The sequence below is a fragment of the Condylostylus longicornis genome, unplaced genomic scaffold, assembly GCF_029603195.1.
Source record: "Condylostylus longicornis isolate FDR11 unplaced genomic scaffold, ASM2960319v2 ptg000027l, whole genome shotgun sequence".
NCBI classification, from domain to species: Eukaryota; Metazoa; Arthropoda; class Insecta; order Diptera; family Dolichopodidae; genus Condylostylus; species Condylostylus longicornis.
Window position 1 is genome coordinate 2,010,388 of NW_026577996.1, and position 22,026 is coordinate 2,032,413.

Sequence of the window (22,026 nt, forward strand, 5' to 3'; positions counted from 1 at the left end):
TCACAAAACGTCAATATCATAATGAAATTGTCAGTTAAACACTATTAAATGTGATGTATACATTACTTTTTTCTTTGGATTTAAGAATTTTTCTTTATTCAAATATCACATAATATATATTTATGAGTATAAAAGTAAAAAGAATGACTTGAAACGCTTTTCTTAGATAAAATTAAAAATATAATTGAAAAAACTAATCGGAGAAACACATAGAAACAAAATAGCAGTTTCTTAACCAAATAACTTAATCCTTTCTATAGTTGTTCTCTTTTCTTAATGTCAATATATTCTAAACTACTTCTGTATATATATATGTACTTTAAACTAAACAAAATATTGCAATTAAACTTTTCTTATTAAAAAAACATTGGGTTGTGTAAAATTTTTCTAACCTCAAATATTTGTAAATATGTACATGAATATATTTTTCTGAGCAGCATACTTTAAATACATACATAATTTTTTTTTTAATAATTATATATAATATAACAGTTTATTTAAAAATTATTTTATGTAGTGCAATTAAGGGTTAAGAAGGAATTTTCCGATAATATTTAACAAACACTTAATAATATTTGAAGCATTATATTTACACATATACATATATTACCAAAATAATATAAACAAAGAGATATAAACTCCCATAGAAAAATTTAGAATCTAATATGGACCTGATAAAACCAAAATCGATTTCATCGATCAGCTGTTAAAACTTCTTAAGCAAAATCATATTGGATTCTACATTGGACTCTTAAAAATTTTTATGGGGTTGTTTACATATATAGTTGTTTATATTGTACTTACTTTTATATACATATATACATACATATGTATGTACATTTTATTATTAAATTCATATACTACAATTGTATGTAAATTTTTTGAAAATTAATACATTTAGTTAATGGTTAATTGGCGGTAATGAAATTATTTTTAAAAAGTACTAATATTGCTCTCTCATCCATCACATTTTATACTAGCTTTACTTTTCATTTTTAATTGCATTCTAAAAGAAAATAACGGAATTTATATAAAATAGAATTAAAAAAAAAACATTTTAATTTTCATAATTTAACTTTAATAATAAAAAGTGCGAATTCATGTATTAGATGTTCTATAACTTTTCATTTTCATTTCATTTGAAAACCAATGCTTTTGTAATGAAGTTCTTATTTTAAAACAACAATTATTATTAGTCACTCTAACTGTATAAAAAATGAGTAATTTTATATAATCAACATTTTTTGAAAGTAATCAAGCAATTTGAAAGTATTTCTTAAACAAAAAAAAATTTTAATTGATTTTTGTTGTATTGAAGAACACCAAGAAATTAAACACGTTGTGAACTTATACAATTTTTTTTCACGGAATAAGGAACTCAAGCAACATATTAATTTGGCTAACCCTGAGAAAACATGAAGAGAAAGTTTTAGACATTCGTTATTTATTATATATTTTCAGGAAATAATACTATAGAATATTTACCAATTACATCAACTTTAACTAAAATTCGTGTTTACAATCACCCCATCGAAATGGATCGACGATCTAATCTTGGTCCTTCATCATTAATTTCTTCTAAATCATATACTATGTTATCGTCTTCAAGTGCCACATTGAATGAAAATAAAGCAATAATATCACCCCCGACACCACCAAACCGTAATTCTTCTAAAACGCGAAGCAGCACTACAATTCGATCTTATTCGGAAACTAGGAAACAACCCCCTAATCCATCTGATCGACATTATTCATGTTTTCATACGGGTAATAAAACAGAATACGAACCTCAAGCAAATAAATTCGGTACTATAACACTTCGTAAACATGGAAAACGTGAATCAATTTTACAACATCCCACAAGATCTAAATCTACCGGGGCAATAACATCAGTTTTGACATCAAAATTTCAAACAAAAGAAAATAAAATACCAACAATAAATGGTCCATTATCCGGTGACAACTCACGCTCAAGGGCTTATATTAGACCTCATTCGGTTCGTATTAGTACATCAATTAGCCCACCGAGTCGTCCAACATCAAGGCTAACAAGCTTACGTCAATCTAGTCCGAGTCCAATTGCATTTGGCCGAAGTATATCAAAAGAACGCGCATTTGCCGTTGAAAAGAAAAGACTTGAAGAAACACTGCCATTGTGCAAACGTAGTTTTGCATCTAGCACAAACATTCTTAAGGACCCCAGTTTAAAATCACCTGATGAAGTAGTTAAAGCTGTACAAAGTTATGCCCATATACACCCATTAGCACGCAGCAAATCTGTACCCAAAACTGTTTATTCAACATGCTCCAAGCCTACATCAACTTTTCAGCAATCCCTTTCTTCTATTAAAAAGAAATTAAGCTGTGTTGATAAAATACACAGTAAATATCATTCAAACGTCCCGAAAACTTCAGTTTCTATATCTAGGGAATATAAGATATCACATACTCCATATAAACCTAGGGAGCTTACGGTAAATAAAATAAGCAAGTCGGCATCAAAGACAACAGCCCCAACAAGTACGTCTAACTTAAGTTTAGCCAGAAGTAATTCAACATATTCAATTGATTCAACTGGTTCAAAGAAAATTTTGCGCAAACCCATCACTTCAACACGATCTAAATCCCACGAACCTTCTATGAAGCAAATTCCTCCGCCACCTCCTATGATTCAAAGCACAGACGGCAATATTTTAAAGAAAGTCGCTCAATGTTTTAGTAAATCAGAAACCAGCACTGGTTTAAAAAAATTACACCCGGAAACGAATAGACCATCCAATGCTTTCTTTCAAAACTTATTTTTGCATGATTCAAGTATAACATATGAGGACGAAGAATTTGATTTACAACCGACTGCGTCCGTACAAGAACGAGCTAGATATTTCAATACTTTTTCTGAGAAATCTGATAGGCCTATATTATTTACAGGCCGTTATTTAACGCAGAAAAAACCAATTTCTTCCTCAAAATTTGTATCATATCAATCAAGAAGCTTAAGTCCCACATACAGGCGGGAAGGTCAAAACTCAGCATCAGAACAAACCCAACAAGTTTCCACCAAATTAAGAACTATTCATCAAGTTAGTGATGATAATTTAAAAAAGGATGACGAATGCGAAGTTCATGAAAAACTTGAATTGGAATTCACAAAACGAACTCGCACTGAATCAGGATCAAAATTTGAACATGATTTGCCTTATTATGACGATAGTAATGCTGTAAAAATGGAGAAATGCAAGGAAATTAAGAGAAAATCATTTTCACCAACAAGGGAAGTTAGGATCCATCCGAAAGACAGTAGATCCTTTTCACCAACACATCCTCCACTTGCGTCACAACAAAAGCGCGAATTCTCACCAACACGAGAAATTCGTGTAGACCCCGACGAAATTCGATCATATTCACCTCCACCTCAGATAATTAGAAAAAAGTCATTCTCCCCTAGTCCTGAAGTTCGCATTCCACTTGAAGATACTCAGCATTCATATATGCCATATGGATCATTGAAAACAGTCAGATCAAAAACTAGAAAAGAATTTTCACCTACAAGAGAAATTCGTGTTGATCAAGAAGAAGTTTTAACTTCAGTTCGTAGATCTAGACCTCTTGGAAGATCATGTTCCATCAACCAATTTTTTCATGATAAAACTTCAAAATCTAAATTTTCCCCAACACGGGAAATAAGGATATCGCCCAAGGAAGGTCATTCGTATTCTAATATAATAAAAAACACAGTAAAACCTGATTACTCGCCTACACGTGAAGTGCGTATTTCACCTAAAGAATTTCATTCCTACGGAACTGCCATTACTACCAAATCAAAATCAAATGATTACTCACCCACTCGTGAAGTGCGAATTTCCCCAAAGGAGCATCATTCATACGCAGCCACAATTCCAAGACGATCGAAACCCAGAGATAAATCATTTTCGCCAACAAGAGAAATCAGAACTAATCCAATAGAAAACCTATCCTATTCTCCGTCTTTTCCTTCAAGGGCCGTGAAAGATGATTCCTTTTCTCCAACAAGGGAAACTCGAGTGTGTCCATCAATTAAGCAATCGTATGTTCCAATAGAAATTCAAAAACAAAAAAAGCGAAGGGATTCTTTTTCCCCGACTCGGGAAGTTCGAATATTTCCAGGCAGACCCATAGATCAGTCTAGTAGTTACCAATCTGATAACTTGCAAAGGAGAAAAGGCAGACCATTTTCACCCACTCGAGAAGTGCGTACTAGACAAAACCGTCATTCATTTCCATACACACCAGACGATCAAACCAGATATGTAAATATTGAGTCTACAGACTATGACGATGAAATTCATGTAACCATGACGGGAAGTAGGGAGTTCGTGTCTCCCTCTAGGCGACGCATTCAAACAGTTCAAAAATCTGAATCAGCCAAAATTATTCGTGCTAGTAGTTTGAGCAGTGCAGATGACCGTTCCAAACGGGGTCTTTACTACTGCAGTGAGCTTTCTCATAGCGCAAGCTCTTTAAATGAATTAGAAAGTCACGAGAGGCGTTGCAAATTGGCACATTCCGAAAAATTTAGTGATTTACACCGGTTCTACTCAAATATTGAGCGGCATGGTCAATTAGAAAAGGCAACATCGGCTACAGATTTAAGACCTATACGCAGAGAAGGTGAAATATTAGATTTCGACGAATGGCGTAGAATTCGGGCGCACCAAAAAGCTGAGAAAGAAAAAAGTTATATAATAAAAAAACTTAAACAAGACGAAAGAGAGAAGGATTTTTTATTTCGTCCTAAGGAGATCGATGACGTGAAGTGGAAAGATTACACCGATAGTGGACTAAGATGTAAAGAAAAATCTGTTGAAGATATTCGGGACAACTTTGAAATAAAAATGAGAAACGCAGAAATAAAACCGAAGAGCTTTGAAGTCGATTCCAAAAAAGATTTACATAAACCCTTTTGGAGAGGAAGTTCCGTAGCAGATATGGCCACAACAATGGAAGTAAAATATAGTTCTGATAAAGGGTGGGCTCTAAAAAAAAAACCAAAGCCTGTAGAAAGCTTGGGTTTAAGCAAAAAACTTGTTAGCACTCTATCAAAAGATCAAGTGCATACAATCAAAAAGCAACTAAATGAAATATACAGTACTACATCTGGTGACAAAATTCCTTTGGGGCCAGAAAAAAATGAAAATTATGTTATAACAGTCGATAAAATAACTAAAGAACCTCCAGGACCACTCATAGTTCGATGTAATTCTTCTATTACACAGGAAGAGTTACTTGAACCAGTTCTAAGAAGAAAAGAAGCGAAGCAAAAACGTTATAGCCCTGCTGAATCAACAAAGTCAGTCATAAGCAAAAGTAACTCTAGCAATAGTATAAAAACCTCTTCAGAATTTCAAAGAACACAAACATCTAAAAATACCGAAAAAGAAACTATGTCCCCGGGATCAAGTTGCGGTCATGGAAAATATACGGAATCAAGTGCGTCAGAAGCCTCAAAAATTACAGTCATTCATAATGACCAGCCAACAACAAAAGATATAAAAACGACCATCAAATACTTTGAAGAAAAAAAAATGGAAGAACCGCCTAAAACAATTTATCATGCACGCGAAGATTCCTCCCCTGATGAAGAAGAAATTTTAAAAGCAATAGAAAGTAAAATCAAAGATCGAAAACGTCAGCAACAACAAATTGAAAAACCCGTTACATCAATAAACTACCATCGGGAGTTCAGTACTTCTGTATCTGACCTTAAAGAAATATTTGGTGAAACTGAAACATCACGTGTAAATTTTCGGTTACCTCAGCCTCCGCCACCCCCAGATGAAAGCTGTTCATATGAGTCTTATACCGAGCAGTGTCTATCTTTAGACCCAAATTTTCGTGAATGCAATGTTATTCAGCACCATGAACAATTCTCTCCTGTAGATATACATGAGCATCATCAATTTAATTCAATTGATTGCTGTCAATTTAAAGATGTTCGCAGTATAAAAGAAAAATTTGAAATTTCGGAATCACAATTGAAAAAATCACATAGTGATCCAGATCTTAAAATACCTAAACCTAATGAAAATACTGCCAATAAATTTGAAGGGAAATCTCAATATCGCCGCGGTGATGTTTCACACATAACGCATAAATTTGAAACAAAAAACTCCATTGCTAGGGGTCGTCCCAAGGAACGTAAAAAATCAATTTCACCTATACCGAAAATTTCAAAAAAACGTGATGATCGTATGATGCCTCATATAGATATTATTAGTAAAACTGCCGCATTAAAACAAGAAATTCCAAGAAAGAGCGCGACACCTAGTCCAATACCAAAAAATGATGCAAAATTACCATCTGGGGAATTTGATCGTATTCGCTACAAATTCGAGTCACCCGAAAGAAGTCCATATTCACAAATATATTCTTCGAGCCCTGACATAAGTGAATTACGTGATATTTCATCACATTTATCTGGTGATTGGATAGCTCATAAATATCCAAAACATGATTCATTTAATAATAAACCAAAGAAAAAAATAATTCAACATCAACGTCCAACATCATGTTCACCGCCAAGAAGTCGTAAAAAGGTTGATATTTTCGCAAATCAAGATTTTGATCCTTCAAAGCATCGTCCGAAAGCACGTTATGTACCTATTGATGATGAAAACGATTTGAAAGCTCAACAACGATATACAGTGAAAAAAGGTTAAAACAAAATCTTATGCACGTCTTTATTATGTTTTCAAACTTTTTGCACAATATGAAATGTTATCTTTGCACGTTTTAATTTCAGAAATAAAAACACACACTTATATATGATAAAGATCTTTATTTCAGAAAGTTGATATTTCACATTGGAATTGAAATGTGAATTTATTTCAAATAGTATTTTAAAACTGAAAGAAAATTATAAGAACTGTGCTTATTGTAATTTAATGGCAATCAAAGCATAAACCAAATCTCTTTAAAATGCAGTACCGCATGAGTGAAAAGTTATTTAACAGTGATTTCAAGTTTTCCATCTATAATAAATTTTGTGTTTAAAATGTTAATTGTGGAAAACAAACCAAATAATTTAAAAAAATTTGAAAAATTTCCATAGATGATATTGACATATCTTTCTCTTTAATTTGGAACACTCATTATGTCATACTTTAATCAGAACAGAAAATCGAAAATTATTAACGTTCTTCAATGTGTTTTGAAAGTCCTAAAATATATGTACTTATGAGCCCTGAAAGTGTAGGTTCCGCTTTACGAAATGAATAAGAGTTTGAATTTATTTACTCTGTTAGTGCTGATGTTCAAAAGAAAAACTCGCCAACTTGACAATTGCAGTACATCAGGCGTAATTTATTTGGTAAAAGCTTTTTCATATACTTATGTAATTCATTATCATCATTCATTAAAAAACATTTAACTTTTATATATTTTCTAAAGGAATATTGTAAATACATACATACATTCATACATGTATTCTATTATTTTTTTTTTTGTTATTCATATAATTATAACAATATAATGTAGAGCTTAAGGGAATGTAATACCGTTATGCATAATATGTGTATAAGTTGTCTAAGTACGCTAAATAAAATAAGAGTAATGGATAAATTTGTTGTATTATAAGGTAAAAAGAATTTTGTAATGCATTGTTTGTTATATACATACGTAAATGGTTATAACTGCTACTCTTAAGTATAATTATATGTGCTTTATTATTACATGGGGGTATACGTATAATGATGAAAAAAGCTTTAAAAAAATAGAAAAACAAGAAAGCTTTTAGTGTAAGCCAAACGCTATATACAAAAAAAAGTCTTTTTTATATTCTTTTTGTGCTATACCACAGAATTTGATGTTGCACAAAGTGCGCCCTCTAATTCATATGATGATAACAATCCAATTGAAAATGGAAAAATTCCTAATGGTGGTAAGTAAAGAACAAAACAAAAATTTAAAAAATAAAAATTCGTTTTCATAGTGGAGAACCCTTTTCTCCTCCAGTGTGTCCAAAAAATTTAATGAAAAAATTCATTAAAATAAAAAATATACTGTAAATTAGTGAAAAAGAACAGGTGAGAAAAGCATTTAATCAAAAATTCATCACAAAATTTATATTACATTATTTGGTTTAAGTGTTCTCACAATTTTGCACCTTTATTTTGATAGCAAATTGCTTATACATATATTCTTATTACATATTTTGATTTCAAAACTTCTCGTTCATTGAAATTGTACTGTTCATTTCCTGTTTTTTGTTGTAAAACTACTTTAGAATTTCAATTTGCATTTCGTATTAGGTGATATACCATAAAATTTATTTTAAATTCTCATCTTCATCCACTTATTCTGCAGATCATGTATGTAAATAACTTGAACCATTAACGGAGAAATTAAAACAAATATTGATTGTAAATACAGCCTTACTCCAAATCAGGCTTTAAGAGTAAGGCCTTTGAAATTGCGTATAAGTTCCAATTTCCAAAGTTTCAATAGCGCACAACTTTGTTGAGGCGGAAGATTTTTTTTCGGTACGCCGTTTAATAGCAGTTTCGTGTTCAAAACGGCACGCACTTTTCAAAGTAATTTTTTATTTTAAAAACTTTAGTTTATTTGCAACAAAATAAAAATGTGCTTCAATACTGTTAAACTATACTGATAAATAACTATATTTTGTTGCGGTGGTATTTTCAGCAAAACAAAATGGTAAAAAATAAGATGACATTTTGACAAACGCAACTAATTTGAACGAAAAAATTATCAAAAAAAAAAAAGAACACCCACTACACATAGTGCAAGCGTCTATACAATTTACAAATTTTAATTTAGACACATTTGTACATATATACATACCTATATATCTTTTTTATAGTTTTCCAATGCCAAAAGACAAGAACAATGTTGTCTATATACATTCGTTTATTTCAAATTCAACATTATATGTGTTGTTTGTGAATTTAATTTTGGTTTTCATCGTAACGTATCAGCTATATTTGCATTAGTTATAAAATAATACATAACCACAAAAGAAAAAAAATAACATAAAGGTTACATACAGAAAATTTTTGTGAAATAACGTGCGCGTGATCCTTGCACGGCTGCTATAATATATTTATTAAAGGAAAATACCAGCAAATTTTAACCCTTGCAAAATCGATTTTACAAAAATATCAAATAATTAATAATTTATTATTTTTAATTATTTTTTCGTAATAAACAAATTTTATTTATGTAGATTTTATCGGTATATCTTATATAGGAAGTTGGCAATGACCTGTCTAAAATTCAAATATTAAGAGAAGATTACAAAAATAAATTAATCAAATAAATAAATTCAGTATTTCAAATTTAATAATATTTGTAATGATATTGTTATATGCATCACAACCTTATTTATAATAATTGTTTATCGTTTACCCATTCCAAAAATAGTAGTATGTGAAAAATATTTGCTTTTAAAATATGTAGGTATATATCCAGTCTAAACAACATTTGCAATGAAAGGATTAATGCTCACTATTAGCTTGATGCGAAAATATTCTTGTTTTCCATAGTATTTAATATTTTTGCTAGAAAAAATACTAATTATTCAGAAAAAAAGAAAGTAAAAGATAAATTTGAGGTATAATTGCTTATTCAAAAAAATTTTAACTGCTACAATATATATTTGAATAAAATAAATGGTAAAAGTTACCGTAAATTTTGTCGTATATAGGTAAAATTCCACGTATAGATAGAAAAAAAATGTCTTTTAGTAAATTAAGTTTGAAGGTTTTTTATTTTCTTAACATTTTTTGAACCATATTTTGATGCAATGGGGATTTTGAATATTTAAGCAATAAAATTTAGGTCTATACCAAATTCCAAAAATTTATGCAAATATTCTATCGGATTTCACTAATATTATATTTCTCTACTTTTAAGACCTGAAGTGAGGAACATAATAAACTCTATGAAATTTCCCAAAATTTCATGGAGAATAAAATTATTTTAATACTTATTAAATAATCAATATAATGCTAGGATTTTATTAAGAATAATAAGAATTTTATTACCATCAAAAAAAGTATGAAATTTTAAAAAATCTTATAATTTTTTATTAATAATAGAATGTAAAAGTAACATTGTAGAAATCATTGACTCTTAGAATTTGTGCTTCTTACAAAAACTTAACAAAAAAATTACGCAAATGAATATCAAAATAATTTCTCTTGGATCACCCTAATTCCATCCACAATAAATCCAATATTCTAAAAAAAAATAAAAGCACATATGTACTCGTATATTTATAAATATGTACGTCTTCTTTTTATTTACGTAATTTTACCACTTTTAATTCTTATTTTTGCTATTGAAACAAAAATAAAAGCTGAAAGAAAACATAAAACTAAAGGTTTCTTAGGTTTGTTTTGTAAATAAAATGAAAATTCCTAATAGTTTCCGCTTTCATATCATTGACTAAACAACAACATAGAAGTAAACATTATTCTACGAACAATAATATTATTAATACTATATTGGTATTAATAATTAATAATATTCATTATTCAATTTATTTTTATTCAATATAAATAACTTACCTAAAATAAATGAACATATCAAATAATTATCAAAATTCTGGATTTTCATATACAAATAATCAAAATATTTATTATGACGACAATATATCAAATTCATATTTACCAAATTATTATTATAAAAATTATAATAATAACAACAATTTTTATGAATTTGATAAATATGAACAACAGCAAGTGCAACAGCAACCACAATATCATTTTAAAGACATTGATGGTTTTATAAGATCAAAACCATCAAATTCATATTATTCAAATTCAGAATTTAATAAATCTTTACCAAATTTAGTGCATACAAATTGTGATATTGAAAATTGTGGTAAAATTTTATGGTTTAGTCGTAATAATCTTGTTGATTCAAATATAAATGATTATAATAATAGTAATATATTTTATACAATAAGAACAAATACACATGGATTACCCTATACACCATCACCAGAACAACGTAAAAAATATTTAGCTAATCAATATTCTATTGGAGCAACATTACCCCTATTAATTGGAAATAAACGATTAAATCGTTAGTATTATTTCAAATATTTTAAAATATACCATATACCAATTGTATACATACTACTGGCAACTTAAACATTATATATTTGTTAAAATAACTACATCTTCAAATTTTATTTAAACTTAATTATTGTTTATGTATATTTTTAACAAAAGTTATACAGAGAATATTTTATGGTATAACAAATTCAAATATATACTGAATTGCAAATTATGAACATACGTAATAATACACAAAACTGATAATATTTACATACATAAAAGTATTCAATATAAAATTAAACCACATAATTATCATAAAAGTTATAAAAATTGTTATTAAAAAAAAACCAAATTCCAATTGAAAAAAAAATAATAAATACATCAAAATAATTCACAATCATTAGAAATTCACAAACTCAAATAATTTTTATAATTATTATTCCCAAAATTTTAACAAATTATTTTGAAAAATTTTAATTTCCAACTAAACTTCAAATAGTTTATCATTGTAATAATCTGTCATTATTATAATTAAAAAGCAAAAACAAGGATATTATACATATATTTTCTGTTACACGTCATTTCATTCCATAAAATTCCTTAAGTTTGATAAATGACGATTATGAAACAAAATAAATTCGATTGTTAATTGTAACTTAATTTTATACTGCGATAGCATGTCATTGACATGTTAAAATAAAATGGAAAAAAAATACAATAATATTAATACATTTTACTATAGTAAAAATTTTACATTTACATACACTTACATATTATGTATATACATAAATATATTATATGCATAATTTGTAATATTCAAAAGAAGAAAAAAAGGGTAGAAAATCAATATTATCGCCGATTATGTTATGTTTTCTTTTTTTTTTAACAGTATTTTATACAAAAACATGCACATTTTGTAATCTCATTCAGTTAAAATTAAAGTTATACAACGTACACTTATCATTCAAATATTTCTAAAGTGAAAAATTATAACATTTTTAAATATATCAAATAATAAAAGGGTTTTTATATAATAATAAACAAATTTTTCTATACATACATACATACATTTTGTATATAATCGAAAATTATTAATTAACTTTGTTTTTTTTTAATTCCATTATACTTAATTGAATTACTTATAGAAGAGAAATGTTGTTCTGATTGTTAATAAGTACTTTACTAAAAAAACAAAATATAAAATGTATGAAATGCATGTAAAATATTTTTGGACAAAAAATTAAAATAAGAAACGAAAATAAATTAAAATTTCTAATTAAACAGAGCTCAGTGCTTTCCTTTACATTAAATTTTAATACATAATAGGTATACATAATTATTATGAAGCAAAAAATAATTAGTATTTGATTTAATATATGTATATGTTATTTTAAAATCTAATTAAATCTTTTAAAATCTTAATAAATTACATTACTATATGTAACTACATAATTACAATTAATTATCAAATATAAAATGTGATTTTATTTAAAATTTTATATTAAAAATTAATTATTTAATTCTTATATTCTGCTAAAGTTATTTATTTAATTATAATTAAATTATGTAGCAAGCTTTTGGTTTTCCACACTTCTTCCCAAAATTCTACATACGTTAACCGCCTTCTAGTAGTTAACTTTAAATTGTTTCACTTTGATTTTCCATTCTTATAACTGGAAGTTTGGTTAATGAATTTTTCATACATACATGCAAACAATGGAATAAATTTTTAGTAAGAAAAAGACTGTTTTTATTGTAATAAAAACCAATTATGAATCATATACGTAATTATGATTAATATTATAATATGTAAGAACGTAGCTATATCCGAACAATAAACAATGAAAAGTATAAAATTTCAGAATTTAGTTCAAAATTTATTCTCTATCTACATACATATAAATAATAAAATCTTGAAATCGTTTTCAAATTGTCGAAGTAATCATAGAGTGTTAATTTTTGTTTTTTAAAAATTATTTAAAATAAAAAAAAAGTATGTATTTTAAAGTTAATCTACATTTTCATCATTGTGAATATTGTATGTAGTTTATAATGCAATATAGAAGAAGAATTTAATTACACAACAAGCTACTTTTCTGAAGGGCGCTACTGAATATTAAGTTTTCTAATTTAAAGCAGCGCTATTGTGAATGACGTGAACTATATACAATAAAACAATATACACAATGTTTTCATCTATTATAAATCCTACCTAGAATTCTATAAAAAATAGAAAATTTGTATTACAAATTCATAAAATTTATATACATTAATGTCTACATTAGATAATAATAATAAATAAATAATTAGCACGCCCAAATCAATAAGCAAAAATAGTAATCAGGTTAACAAAACATATAGAATGGTAAAATATACATATGTATATACTTATCTACTAGAATTACATTATTTTATTGGCATATTGAGTTTTCTATTTTTATATTTCTATGCCTTTATTTTATATATACCTACATATATACCTAAATTCTTAAAATATCAAATAATAATAACATAAATAATATATATGTATGTCATGAATATTTTTGTAATACAATATAATATGAAAATACTATTTTTACACAAAAATTTATTTATACCGTATTAAATACATTGCAGAATCTCCATATCGTTATTATGAGGGTGATGTAAATATTCATTATAAAACACCAATACGTTATGAATGTAAAGATATTATACCAGATGAAGAGTTAGCACGCCAACAAGCTGAATCTATGACAAAAATTTATGAGGAAGAAAGAAGAAGAAAATATTTACAAGAATTACAAGATATGAATAAACGAAGGCATACTGATAATTATATACCAACTCAAAAATCACCAATACCATTAAACAGATATGATGAATTTAATGCGGATTTACCTGAACCAATTAAAGGACCAAAAACTGTTGCAAAAGCTTTATTCAATTTTAATGGAGAATCATCTCGGTAATTATTAATTTAAAAATTTTTAACCTTATACTACACCAACCTTAGTCAATTTAATATCAAAATATTTTTATTCCTTTCTCTTTTCCACACTGAATTTCATTGTTTGAAATATCGGTTTGTTTTTCATTGTGTTCCTGTTAGGCCCTTCTTATCTTACAAGTATCGTAATAGTAATAATTTAGTTAAAATATTAATTTAATTAAAAATCAAATAATATAAAAGCAAATTTATTGAAATTATTTCAGGGAATTAAGTTTTAAAAAAGGCGACTACATATATATAAGACGACAAATAGATTCAAATTGGTATGAAGGTGAACTTAATGGTGTCATTGGTTTAATGCCTGTAAATTATGTAGAAGTAATTATTATAATATCAATAATTTTGACAGTAAACCATATGAAATTATTCTCTTTTTTTATATTAAAAAAAAAAGATTATTGCTAAAGATGGTGTCAGAAAACCATTAAAAAAATCAACAGAAGGTCAAGCAAGAGCTAAATTCAATTTTCAAGCACAGTCTGCAGTAGAATTATCATTGAATAAAGGTGAATTAGTAACTTTAACCAGACGAGTTGATGAAAATTGGTTTGAAGGAAAAATTGCCAATCGTAAAGGAATTTTCCCTGTTTCATACGTTGAAGTTAGTAAAATGTTAGAATTTTTTTAAAATGAATATTATTCATTTTTTTTTATGTTTATAAAGGTTTTAACTGATATTGGTGCATCAACTGACGATCAATTATCATGTAATAATATTAATAACAATACTGTATCAGTTGAACAATTACGCACAACTATTAATAGCGAAATTCAAAGTATGGCAAATAGAAATTTACCAAATGGTTTTAATCAAAAAGATCATCATAAAATTGGAGAACTTCATGTTGATACCGATACACGTCCAATAGTGTAAGTACGAGTATATATAAAATTATAAATACTATGAAAATTGTATTCTTCTATTAATAAAAAAATTAATGGAATTATAATTGAATAACAAATTAACAAATGTTGCAAAAATTAAAATATATTGGTACTTGTTATTAAATAATTATCGTTATATGTAGCTAGTAGTAATAAATTAAAATTAATATTTAATTTTTTTTTTAATTTTAGATATCGTGCCTTATATAAATATCGTCCACAAAATAATGACGAATTAGATTTATTAGAAGGTGATTTAATTCATGTTTTAGAAAAATGTGACGATGGTTGGTATGTTGGTACATCACAACGTACTGGATGTTTTGGAACTTTCCCTGGAAACTATGTTGAAAGAGTTTAATTGTACAATTAAGTTAACAAAACAAAAAAAAAGCAAAAAATCATAAGATCCAAATATGTAAAATTTAAAAAATAGATTAAAAGTAATTGTTCTAAATATTTTTAAATTTTATTTGTTAAATTCTTGTGATTTATAAATTTTTTGGATCTTATACTTAAATGAATATAATTCTAAAAAGATTATTTAAAATTTTCTTTTAATATATGTATACATACATATATACATATTTAGAATGTAATTAAAAATTCATCAACTTCCGTCGTAAACAAAAAAAGTTGATCACTGTCCTTGTTTGTTTTTTTTTTTCGTGTAATCGTTTCTCCCTCCCTCTTTCTCTCTCTTTTTCTTTTCTTTTAATTTTATTTTTATTTTAAAATATGTTGTCAGTACTTTAATTTAATAAAAATGCAAAAAAAAAATATTTATTTTAAAAATTATAAATATTTATTTGTTATTTATATATATACAATAATATTAAATACATTAAAAAAAAGAAAAAACCCGCTTGTCAAACAAAATTTTAAATTTTACATTTATACAAAATATACATATTATTATATACATACATATACATATTCGTAAACAAATGGCATTGTGCAAAAATTTTAAATAAAATGTTAATTTATTTATAACAAAAAAAGAAAAAAATTATTTTTAAAGTAAATTAAATGAACAAAATATAAAAATATTTAAAAAACACCTAATGTTTCAAAAAAAAGAAAGAAGAAAAGAAATAGGAATGAAGTTGTTCGACATTACTAGTCATAATTTCCCAAATAAATTTTTTTTTATATTTTATTTTTTTTTTTTTATTAACCAATATATTAAACTTTTATATACATACATAAAATATATATTCATATGAATACTTATATGTACATTTCTTAAAATTAATAATGACTTTGAAGCTATTTTTTTTTGTTTAATGATATAAATCTGAAATTCTTGCCTAACTCATTCATCTTTTGCGATAGAAAAAAAATTTAAGGATTTTCGTTATAAAAATTTATAATTAAATAAATCATTAACAATAACAAGATGAAATTAGTAAATTGATATTGTTTAAAATATAATATATATATTTTTTAAATGATATTAAAAAAATATAGTTTATATTAACATTATATTTAATAAAATCTTAAATAAACAAAAATCAACAAAATGAAAACAATAATAAAATTTTTGTTTCAAGTCATTAAAATTAATTTCAATCATTTGTTACCTAAAAAAAACCTAAACTTAATTGTACTTCAAAAACATCAATCTTGTACTATTTCTTCTTAAACTCAAAAAAAAAATAATAAACAAACCTTTAATTTTAATTGAATTTAATTTACTTAATTTATATTTTATAATAATTAAATAATTCGACCCAATTTAATTCTTAAATGGTGATAAAATAAATATTTTTATGCTTTAACTTACCAAATAGCAAAAAAAAAAATATTTTTTTTGTTTTCCCATAATGTTTAAAATCAAAAACTAAAAAAAGAATTATGGTAAAAAAAAAGGAAAATCATTTGTTTGAGAAAAAATCTATTATGTTATTTTAATTTTACTAAATTTTTATAATCCTAACATTATTTTAAAAACACGTTTTATCATATATATTTTTTTTCAAAACAATGCATATATGTACATTATGTATTATATGTATGAAAAAATAAAAAAAATATTTGTTCTACTTTTTTGCTATTTTATTTTCTCTTTAAAAAATAATTTATGTAACACATCATTCACAATAAAAATAAAAATATTAAAAAAAAAATAACAAAATTTTATGCGTTTTATATCGAATCCAACCTTTTGCACCTATCGACTCAATATCTAAACCTAACACACATTCACAAAGTTCATCTAAATTTGGGGATTTTCAATAATTCAGACATGTACCGAGAGTTTAAAATTAAATCTTCAAAATCTTTTCACATTTCAGATTATTTTTACTTTTGTAAATTTGTAACATACCTATAGTAGAAAAATAATAGAAGAAAACAGCGTAATATAAAAATGTTGCTTAATATTGAGAATTTTCTTGTAATTTATAACATTTTTGCAGTAGTTGTAATGAATCTTAAAAATTCATTTAGAACTTTAAAAATAAGTGCCATTTTCGAACATGCTATTTTCGCAGATCAAAATCAGTTTTGATTCTTGAAATCAAAATAAAGAGTGAATTTTTATTGAAATGAAAATTTCCTTTATTAAATCAAATTCACATACAGTAAGGCTGGAATTAGCATGAAATTTTGGTGATAGGAATAGGAAAATTTTCGTAAACGTAATAAAGGCCAATTTATGTATATACACATATGTATATTTTAAGTTGAAATAAACAATCAAAATATAAAGAAAAAAAAAATGCGGTCAGTTATATTATGAAAATATATTTTATATTTTTGTAAATATTGTCAACTTAATAATATCATAAGTTAAAAACATACGTAAGTATGTATATATATTTTTGTCATTACATCAATGTGTACTTGTCATTTTTAGTATTTCTTTTTACCAAAGCTGAATATATTCAATAAATTTCTCATTGTATCGGGACCATTCCAATAACCATTTAACATCAAATGCCAATACAATAAAGGCATAAAATCTTTTTTCATTATAAACATTGAATAACGTTCCTTTCTTTGATCAAATGGAAATGTTTCTTTCGGTTTTAAATCATAATCAAATTCTGCTAAAATACATTTGCTGTAACCAGTTACCAAGGGGCATGAAGCATAACCATCATACACCCGTTCTAATTTTTTACCATTTATTATTGCCATTATATGATCCACAACAACCGGGGTTTGAGCAGCTAAATAAAATAAAAACAAAATAAATAAAGAACATATTTAAGATGTAATTACCAAATCTCATTTGATTATTCATATTTAAAAGTAAAATTACCAGCAGCAGCAGCTGTTTTTGAATTTGGAGAAGCAGAGCAATCTCCTATTGCAAATATATTATTATATTTTTTATGTTGCATAGTACTTGGATGTACATCAACAAAGCCCGCTTCGTTTACTAGTTCAGTACTTTGCGCTAACTCAAGTGGGGCCGACATTGGGGGAACAGCATGCAGTAATGAATACTAAAAGCACACATAAATACATATTGAATTGAAAAATGTGAGAAATTTAAACTATATTTTATAATTTCAAGTCGTAACCTCCAATTCTATAAATTTTGTAAGATTATCTAAATCTTGAAAAACGGCAACGTTTTGTTCAGGTTTCACTTCACACAAATTTTTTCTCAACGTCACGTTTATATCACGCTTTTTCACAACTTCCCAGAGAGCATCTGCATACGGTTTTACGCCGAAAATAACAGGTAATGATGTCATGTAAGTTACAGTCGAATTTTGTCTTTTATTATGCTACTAAATAAAATAACAAATTAGAATCATAATTCAAACATAACAAAATATGATTAAAACAGCACATATGTACCTTTCTAAGATATTCTTCTGTGATATACACAATTTTTTGTGGAGCTCCAGGACATTTAACTGGTGAATTTGGAAATGTGAATATAATATTCCCAGATTGAAATTTCTGCAAAGCTTCCCAGTGTCTGTTGACATACTTTGGAGAGTAAATAGAAGTTACATTTCCATCAGGTATAGAAAGTGCTTCTACCAAACCCGGCACCTATAAATATGGTTATATTAATATATAAATTATATGTATTTTAATTCCATCTATTATATAATTCTTCATAATAATACCTTATTATAATTAAGCTGAAGGCCCATTGCAATTAGCAATATATCGTATTCTATTTCTTTATTAGTATTTGTAACAACAATATTATTACTTGGTTCAAACTTAACAACTTTTTCTTGAATCCATTTAGCTTTTTCTGGAAGAATTTTTTTCATATACTTCCATGAGCTATCCAAATTTTTCATCCCACCTCCTATTAAAGTAAACATCGGTTGATAGTAATGCTTCTACATATATACAAATAGAAAGAATAGATTATCAAACAATTATGAAGAAAGTGTTACAACACCGCGCACTTACATCAGCAGGCTCAACCAACATAACCTGATTCTTAGGTAACCTGTGAGATAATTTTGCAGCAGCAGCACAACCCCCAGTTCCACCACCCACAACCAGAACTTTACATCTGAAATAACCGAAATCAGAAATTTTTTTTTTTTGTTTGATATATTATGTTTCTGAACACGACATAAATTTTCAATTATGTATATTTTAGGATCTGCAAGAAGTAAACATATATATACGAACTTACATATTTAAATTCAAAAATGTATTTAAAATTTGATCTAGGCTGATTCAGAATTTTACGATGTTAGAAGTCTTCTGAGTGCGTGATTCACAATTTTTATTAAAAAATAAAAAAGAAATACATTTGTACGTATATATCTATTAACATTACGAAACATATTGGCGACGTCACATTTAATAATATTAACTGTTTATCTATAAAAAAAATCAAAGTCCGACTTGAAACCAGCCTCATTTAAGGCACATCTTTGGAAAAATTGAAGAAAAATATAAGAAAACCAAATTTTAAAAGTTCCAAAAATGCGACACTTTGCTTTCAACATCATTTCAAAATTTGATGTATGTAAAAATCGAAGAGGCCGAAGGGACATAGATAAGAGAATATAGGAAAAGGGGACTTTATGGTCAGCCCAATAAAAAAAACATTGTAATTTTTCGAGGTAAACGCATTATAAGATTTTTATTAGATAATTATAAATATGTATTAGATAAGATTTTTATAAGGTTAACCAATATACCTATAAACGTAACATACATATATACGTTATATATTTTTATAATATTATAAATGTTTGAACTATGTAATTTCTAAAATTTTTATTCTCAATTTCACATCTTTGAATTTTGCCAGAACAGAAATACAGGCCTGGCCTGGACCCTAAGAGAGAGTGACTAAGAAATTTTTGTGATATATAGAACGCCCTTTTTAGCATCATAAATCTCCCACAAGATCAAATTTTTTTTCAAATTTTTATTTACAGAAAGTAAAAATTCAATCTTTTTCTACTTTACTAGCGCTTACATTATTAAAGTTTTGTGTTATTAAAACATTAAAAAATTGAATTAAAAAAAAACCTTCCAGGTTCCAATAATTTTTTTAAGTTTCAAAAAATGCTACACTACAAGAAAAAAAAATGTGCAAATTTTTTTTCGAAATATTTAGTTGATTTTGGTGAATTTTTCAAATTTGAGAAAATGTACATTTGATATTAACGAATTTGCTAATTTTGTATGATATGTCTCCCAAATACAAGCTGTCCACCCAAAGAGGCAATCTGTATTTTTACGTAGGTACATATTTACATTATACATACATATGTATGTATTACATATAACGGTTTGAACCACTTGTGACTGCTAATTGAATTATTATTTAGAAAATTAGAATAAGTGTTATGTGTATAATACATATATACATACTCGTATATATATATTTACATATATGCATTTTTATTTCGTATTTAATATTAGCCAAATTTTTTTGTTCGCAATTATATTTTAATCAAAAATATTTTTTTAATGGTCCAACAAAACTTTTACTGAATTTAAAGGGTTTATCAAATTTATTTCTTGAAGATTGTATTAATAATTAAAATATTGTGTTGTTTTAACCACCTTTCCTTATTGTGAAGCTTATTACTAGTTGACAACAATCTTATTGTGTTGGAATCGAATACAACAATTTTCTTAAATTTTACTTTTAATCCTCCGCTAAGTAGATTAAAAATCATTTTATTCTTATTTTTAATAAGGTTATTATAATTTTAAAAAATATATTAAAAACTTTAACAAATATAAATTTTAGAAACTTTTGAGCGAAAATTAAAAATTCACGATCACTATATCATATTTACACATGCATTATGTATATTATTAATATATAAGCTTGATTAAAGAAAATACTGACTTATCGACTTTACTTAATAGATAAAACTAAATGACATAATGAACATCTGTATTTATATATATACATATTACATATACAGTTAAACCTCCTTATCTGGAATGACAGCATTCATGCATTTTCTTCTATTTAGTTTAAAAATATTGAAAAATACAACAATTTTACGTTTATCCACATATAGTTTTGATTACATGTGAACTATATTATTTCAAAAACGTAAATATTTATGTTTATATAAAATTTTATTTATTTCAATTTATATTATTATGTAAGAAATTCAAACAAGTATTAGAATATTTTTTGGGCAATGAATGTCCAATTATTCTTTAACCGTTTTAAAGCCTTCAAAATTTTTAGAAAAAAAATCTAATTTTAATATTTAAAGAGAAATGACATTTAATTTGTTTTTGTATTTAACATAAAGAGTAAATTTTTAATATAAATTAGTTTCTAGCTTCAAGGGAAAGATTTGTTCAACAGAGAGAAAAATCATAATATGTAAGTATTGAGATAGAGAGGTTTGACTGTATATATACATATAATATTTTATAATGTATATAGTATAATAGTATATATAAATGATATTTGATGAAACATGTAAACAAAAAAATAAAACTTCAAAAATTAATAACTAATATTGAAATAGGGCTCAGTGCTGTCGATATACTTCAATTTAAGTATTGCTACTACCATACTGTTTGTTTTAAGCTTTTTTTTTTAATATTTTTAATCTTTTATTTAATAAGTATTCAGAGATTTAAATAAAATATATTAAATTTCAAATT

General features: G+C 26.1%; 2 protein-coding genes across 13 annotated transcripts in view; one reads left to right on the plus strand and one right to left on the minus strand.

Moving 5' to 3' along the window:
• LOC129607174 (protein PF3D7_1417600) overlaps positions 1 to 16,221 on the plus strand; it is a 61,823-nt gene extending 45,602 nt beyond the window's left edge. For 10 of the 12 annotated variants that reach the window (XM_055517947.1, XM_055517950.1, XM_055517951.1 and 7 more), the window contains one exon: positions 1,462 to 6,717. In XM_055517947.1, the coding sequence (XP_055373922.1) occupies positions 1,462 to 6,695 (5,234 nt within the window). In that variant the 3' untranslated portion in view covers positions 6,696 to 6,717. Of the gene's footprint in view, positions 1 to 1,461; positions 6,718 to 7,834; positions 7,916 to 13,676; positions 14,008 to 14,255; positions 14,371 to 14,446; positions 14,654 to 14,716; positions 14,923 to 15,129 lie in introns of those variants that run through there. The other 2 variants (XM_055517953.1, XM_055517954.1) reach the window with 2 other exon arrangements.
• A 1,450-nt stretch (positions 16,222 to 17,671) lies between these two features.
• LOC129607175 (sulfide:quinone oxidoreductase, mitochondrial) lies at positions 17,672 to 21,242 on the minus strand. Its single transcript, XM_055517955.1, has 7 exons — positions 20,953 to 21,242; positions 19,330 to 19,435; positions 19,032 to 19,256; positions 18,754 to 18,954; positions 18,471 to 18,680; positions 18,206 to 18,392; positions 17,672 to 18,113 (listed from the first exon to the last, which is right to left on the minus strand). The coding sequence occupies exons 1-7, from the start codon at positions 21,066 to 21,068 to the stop codon at positions 17,794 to 17,796; spliced, it is 1,365 nt and encodes a 454-aa protein (XP_055373930.1). The 5' UTR covers positions 21,069 to 21,242; the 3' UTR covers positions 17,672 to 17,793.
• Positions 21,243 to 22,026: the final 784 nt, after the last annotated feature.

Excerpts from the sequence above, each read along its gene's own strand:
- LOC129607175 (XM_055517955.1), bottom strand. The coding sequence starts at position 21,068 with ATGATTTTTAATCTACTTAGCGGAGGATTAAAAGTAAAATTTAAGAAA. Across the intron at positions 18,955-19,031 it reads TTCAGCTTAATTATAATAAG|GTGCCGGGTTTGGTAGAAGC; the intron begins GTATTATTATGA and ends CCATATTTATAG. Across the intron at positions 18,681-18,753 it reads CAGAAGAATATCTTAGAAAG|CATAATAAAAGACAAAATTC; the intron begins GTACATATGTGC and ends TTTATTTAGTAG.